The sequence below is a fragment of the Chiloscyllium plagiosum genome, chromosome 13 (assembly GCF_004010195.1).
Source record: "Chiloscyllium plagiosum isolate BGI_BamShark_2017 chromosome 13, ASM401019v2, whole genome shotgun sequence".
NCBI lineage: Eukaryota > Metazoa > Chordata > Chondrichthyes > Orectolobiformes > Hemiscylliidae > Chiloscyllium > Chiloscyllium plagiosum.
This window is the reverse complement of record NC_057722.1, coordinates 19,929,205-19,935,204: the sequence shown is the minus strand read 5'-3', so window position 1 is coordinate 19,935,204 and position 6,000 is coordinate 19,929,205. Positions and strand designations below refer to the sequence as shown.

Genomic DNA, 6,000 nt, shown 5'->3' with positions numbered 1-6,000 from the left:
CAAGAATCTCATACCTGTTGGACAAGGTCAAGGGCTGAGGCTCCTGCACTCCTGAACTCAGGTTCCCCCTACCTGCCTCACTTACAGTCACACTCTGATGTCCCTGATCGCTAACTGGATGTGAATTACTTAATCTCCCAGGTGTGACTGCCTCCTGAAACAAAGTGTCCAGGTAACTCTCCCCCTCCCGGATGCGCCGCAGTGTTTGAAGCTCAGATTCCAGATCATCAACTCTGATCCGGAGTTCTTCCAGCAACCAACACTTGCTGCAGATGTGGTCACTGCCATTCACAATGGGATCAGTCAGCTCCCACATAATTAAAGCTTGCGGTATTGTGTAATAATGGCAGTAGATTTTCAGCATTTGCTATCAACACTTCAATGAAATGGGCAGCGATATGTGGAATGTACACATTGCATTTGAACATGGATATCCAGAAGTTGCAGGCAATGGCATCCTGGTGAAGATCCAGTCTGCAATCACTTTGAAATCATTGAACTGACAAGAACTTGTCATTTGACATCATTGGTCCTATTACATAACCCTCTGTAAAAAGCCTTTTTAATTCTGGATTAAACCTGAGCCTCTGACTCTGGAGAATTAACTGTATACATTTATGCAATGCCAAGTTTTTCCCATTCTCACAATTTTAATTTTAATTGTGATCCCTGAGCTTCAAATGCATGTGCCCTAACCATTTGTTTTGCTCTCCATTTTGTACTTTTAAGGAAGATAAATGCATTATACCTCCTGGTTTGCAATCTGAGAATACATTGACACACAAGCTGTTTAGCGTGCTAGGTGTCATCATGAAACTGGATGCCTGGAGACCTCCATGATTTGACACCAGATTCAATAACTGCAAAATTTCAAGTCGATATGAAAATTAAGTGGATGATTTAGATTTAGTTGTTGTTAGTCCCAACGTGGACCACAACAACTGGATCCTCCCCTTCCCGCTCCAATATCCTTTCAAGCCGGTCAGAGATGTCCCGAACCCTGGCACCAGGTAGGCAACACACCATGCAAGACTCCCGATCCGGCTTGCAAAGGATACTATCTGTCCCCCTAATTATAGAATCCCCTATAACAACTACTTGCTCCCCCCTCTTGAATGGCCTTCTGCACCATGGTGCCGTGGTCAGCTGGCTCATCCTGTCCAGGCCCTTTCCCTCATCCGTTTTGGGAGCAAGAATCTCATACCTGTTAGACAAGGTCAAGGGCTGAGGCTCCTGCACTCTTGAACTCAGGTTCCCCCTACCTGCCTCACTTACAGTCACACTCTGATGTCCTTGATCACTAACTGGATGTGAATTACTTAATCTCCCAGGTGTGACTGCCTCCTGAAACAAAGTGTCCAGGTAACTCTCCCCCTCCCGGATGCGCCGCAGTGTTTGAAGCTCAGATTCCAGATCATCAACTCTGATCCAGAGTTCTTCCAGCAACCAACACTTGCTGCAGATGTGGTCACTGCCATTCACAATGGGATCAGCCAGCTCCCACATCATACAGCTACAGCACACCACCTGACCAGTCATCTCTGCTTAATTACTTTATTACTTTGTACAGGTTTGAGTTAAAATACTTCCTGATACCTCTCTGCTCTGGTCTTTTTTTAAAAAAAAACAATTAATAGATAAACAGTACTTAGTAAGGAGGTTAGAGGAGGAGGGCGGATGGGCGACACTACGGTTGTAGAGTCTCGGGTTTAGCCGCCTTCCTGATTTATATACTCACTGCTTTCCTTCCCGGCTGCCCTTCTGGTCGTCGTCACTTCCCCCTGCTGCTCCCGCTCTTTCTGTGAAGAGAAAAAAAAACACCGCTGCCCGCTACCAGTAAGTAATTTTAAAACAAACTGTCTTACCTTAGCTGTAGCCTTCCGCGTTCGTTTAAACTCAGCTGCTGCTCGCACTCAAAATCGCCCCCTGAGAAAAAGAACAGGAAATGACATCACCAACCCAAGGAAACCCAGACATTTAAATAGAAAGTAGGAAGCACCAGCAGCACGTCGTCCAGAAGTTCACTGAAGATGTTGCCTAGTATGGTGACGAAATGTCTGAAAATGAACCTTTCAGCTCAGCAAGCAAACCTACATCCAAACCTTTTATTACTTGTATTAAATATGTATTCTTAATTTATTCACACTCTCTAGGACCGTTCACTAACCAAGAAATGGCAGAATGGTTCCAGGCTGGCTACTTCACAATGTCTTTATTCGTAAAGAGAGGCTGTGATGAGGGTTTCCAGCCATTGGGAGAGGTTATTAAGATGTGGGGCAGAGTACCTTTTGCTCCAGGACCGTCTCCTCCTCCATTGCTGGTAAGAGGGTTTCCATAAGATCTAATGGAAAATGCATAAATATTCATTTATGGTGATACCTGTGCATGATATCAAGCCAAAATGTAAGTGAATTGTTTGTAGTATTATTTGGCTATTCTAGTTGGATTGGCAAGACAGGCATCAGTAAAGGTATTCTCCATAAGATAGCATTGTGTAAAGTTTGTTTGATTCAATTTTGCAGTTATATTTTATTCACATTTTACCCATCATGTAAATTGCCCACCACAGAAGTACGAGTAAGCCATCCTGCTCCGCCACCATTCTGTAAGATCATGGCTAATTTGATTAGATCTCATCCCCACCTCGCCCCGATAATCTGTCAAACCTTTGCTTATCAAGAATCTATCTCTACTGTAAAAGTGACCCTTAGTAAAATAATATGATGCCTCATATCTCAAAAGTAGGCATCTCTCTTTTTAAACAGTGACCCCTAGTCCTTCTATAAGAAGAAACATACTTTCCACATGAAGTGTCAAATCCCCAATAGCTTATGTTTAATTCAATCACCTCTTACTTCAGATTCAAGACTAGCTTGTCCAATCTCTCCTCAACACAAATTGCCTATTCCAAATATTTATCTAATAAGCCTGTGAACTGCTTCCAATGCATTTACATCTTCCTAAAATAAAAAGGCCAATGCTCTACCTATTTCTCCAGAAGGGTTCTGTGTATAACTGAACAATGAGTTCCCCCTACTTTTGTATTCAGTTCCCCTTGTTTTAATTAATTACATTCTGTTAACTTTCCTAATTACTTGCTGTACCTGTATAAAAGTTTTCATGCACTAGATCCATATCTCTTTACACCTCTGAGCTGTGCAATTGTTCATGATATAAATAATGTTATTTTATTATTCCTGCCAAAATGGGCAGTTTCATGTTTTCCCACATTATGTTCCATTTGTCAGGTCTTCGCTCACTTGTTCAATCTATCTCTATCTTTTTTGTAACCTCCTTATGTCCTGTTCACAACTTGTTTTCCTACCTAGTTTTGTGTCATCCACAAATGTAGCAACCATTTCTTTCTTCCCTTCATCCAAGGAGTCATAAATAATAAAGATTTGGGAATCGGAACTGCATTTTCAAAATTTGCAGACCTTGTGGGATATAGTCAATATTGTGAAGAGCAATATGGCATGTAAGGTGACGCTAGTAAACATGGGACATAGTCATGTGTTTGACAAATGCACTTTGATATTAAGTGTGATATGTTATACTAGGAGAGCAAGGATATTCTCAGGACGAGATCTGTATGCATTTAGAAGCAAATGGACTTATTAGCGATTAGACTGCATGGTTTTGTGCAGGGGAGGTCATGCCTCACTAACTTGACTGGGATTTTTGAGAAACTTGTGAATGGCATGGATGGAGTTGAAAGAATGAGACTTTTTCCCAGGGTGGAGGGGTCAATTACTACAGAACACAGGTTTAAGATACAAGGTCGGGAGAGGGGAGAGAGGTGTGGAATTTGACATGTGTGAGGCAAGTTTTTCTCTCACAAATTGAGTGTGCCTGAAGGTGGTGGAAGCAGACACAATAGCAGCATTGATTAGTGATGGAAAAGCAGTTAATGAAGTGTGCATGGACTTCAGTAAAACCTTTGTCAAAGCCCCTCATAGGAGACTTTTACAAAAGGTAAAATATCATGGTATTTGGATGAGCTGGCAAGATTGATGTAGAACTGGCTTAGTCATAGGGTAGCAATGGAGGAACACATTTTGGAACTGAGGGTTGTGACTAGTGGTGTTCCACAGGGATCAGTGCTGGGACCCGTACTGTACGTGGTCTGCATTTGGAGGAAAATGTAACTGGTCTAATTAATAAGTTTGCGGATGATACAAAGATTGGCGGTGTTGTGGATAGTATGGAGGATTGACCGAGCATACAACAGGATATAGATCAGTTGGAGGTATAGGTGGAAAAATAGATGGAGTTTTTAACCAGTCAAATGGGAGGTGATACATTTTGGAAGGTCAAGTACAGATGTAAATTGTACAGTAAATGAGAGAACCCTTAGGAGTATTGATATGCAGAGGGATCTGAGTGTGCAGGTGCATAGATCACAGGCCAACACTGGTAGATAAGGTAGTAAAAAAGGCTAATGGTCTGTTTGCCTTCATGGAAAGGAGCATTGAGTCTCAGGATAGGCAGGTTATGCAGCAGTTTTTGGAACTTTAGTTAGGCCACATGTGGAATATTGTGGGCAGTTCTGGTCACCACACTACCAGAGGATGTGGGTGCTTTGGAGAGTGTACAGAAAGGATTTACCAGGATGTTGCCTGGTATGAAGAATTTTAGCTATGAAGAAAGGTTGGATAGACTGAGTTTGTTTTCACTGGAACACAGTAGTTTGAGGGGCAACCTAATTGAAGTTTATAAGATTGTGAATGTTATGGAAAGTATGAAGCTTTTCCCCAGGGTGAAGGGGTCAGTTACTAGGGGACAGAGGTTCAAGGTGCGAGGGGGAAGTTTAAAAAAATGAGGTAAATATTTCACAGGGTGGTGAATGTCTGGAGTGCTTTGCCAGAGGAGGTGGTAGAAGCAGATGTAATAGCATTCAAGATGAATGCTATTATGTCCTGGACGAATACATTAAAAGAAAGGGAATTATTTTGCATTGCGTGGACAGCAGTCTAAATGGAGCAGTGGAATAAAAGGAACTGGAAGGCATGTGTGCAAATCAGTAAGTGATGACATATAAATAAAGGCACTTTGTAGACAAAATTGTGTATTTATTTCTAGACTGATAGAACTGGTCATGTTTTGATCCTTTGTGTACCGTTCTGGTCATTTGTACCTCAGAATACATTTTTATAGTTTAGATAAGACAATTGAGGCAAAGAGGTTGACTAAAATAGTGCCAGAATTGAGAGCATTTCCTCAACACCAGCTGAGCATGTTGGAGATCTATTCTTTAGAAAGTAAATTGTGGGAAGAGGGGTGTTTTGAACTAATGGGAACCTTAATAATTGAGCAAGGGTAGATCAGGTAGATATAGAGAAGTTGCTTCTGGTTGTGGAAAACAGACTATGCCTAACTAAAAGACAATCAAATAGGAATGAAAAACATTGATTACCTTTATTTTAATTCTCATGAAGTAAAATAAAGTTTTGAAATTACATATGGCATTAAGGTAGCAGCTGACATACTTCAAAACAGTTATTTGGAGAAATTTGATATTTCATAAATATAAAATTAGATATTTGAAGTCAGAGATTGTTCATGGGGTAATTGTGACTTGGCACACCATTGCAAATAGCTATACCTTATTCAAGAAGACATAGCTATTCTTGTGTTTTGCAGTAGACCTGCCACATAACAGGATTGTTCAAGCCAATACTTTGGTTTATGGATCATTTCCATCTACAATGACTTGACAGTATAGTCTATGGAGGTTCAGAATTTCTTGATTTCCATGTTCTCTGTTTTCAGATGATTAGAAATTTTTGTCACTTGCAGATTTAGGGAAGGTGACCACAAACTCTTTTGCCTTCAACACAGAGACACAAATATGGCATTGTGATCAAAAAATCTCAAAAGATAATTGTTATGAGGTCCTTTTTATAGCTGTGTTTTCCCAGATAATAGGTCTTACAAGCCCATTCTTGGGATTGGATTTTCCAAACATTTGGGAATGTGAAGGTTAATATTTTCATCTCC

The 6,000-nt window shown here is 40.9% G+C and overlaps 1 protein-coding gene across 1 annotated transcript in view; it reads left to right on the top strand.

Moving 5' to 3' along the window:
* gigyf2 (GRB10 interacting GYF protein 2) overlaps positions 1–6,000 on the top strand; it is a 173,146-nt gene that overhangs the window by 128,119 nt on the left and 39,027 nt on the right. The window contains exon 16 of the mRNA XM_043702938.1: positions 2,154–2,320. Within this exon, the coding sequence (XP_043558873.1) occupies positions 2,154–2,320 (167 nt within the window). The remainder of the gene's footprint in view (positions 1–2,153; positions 2,321–6,000) is intronic.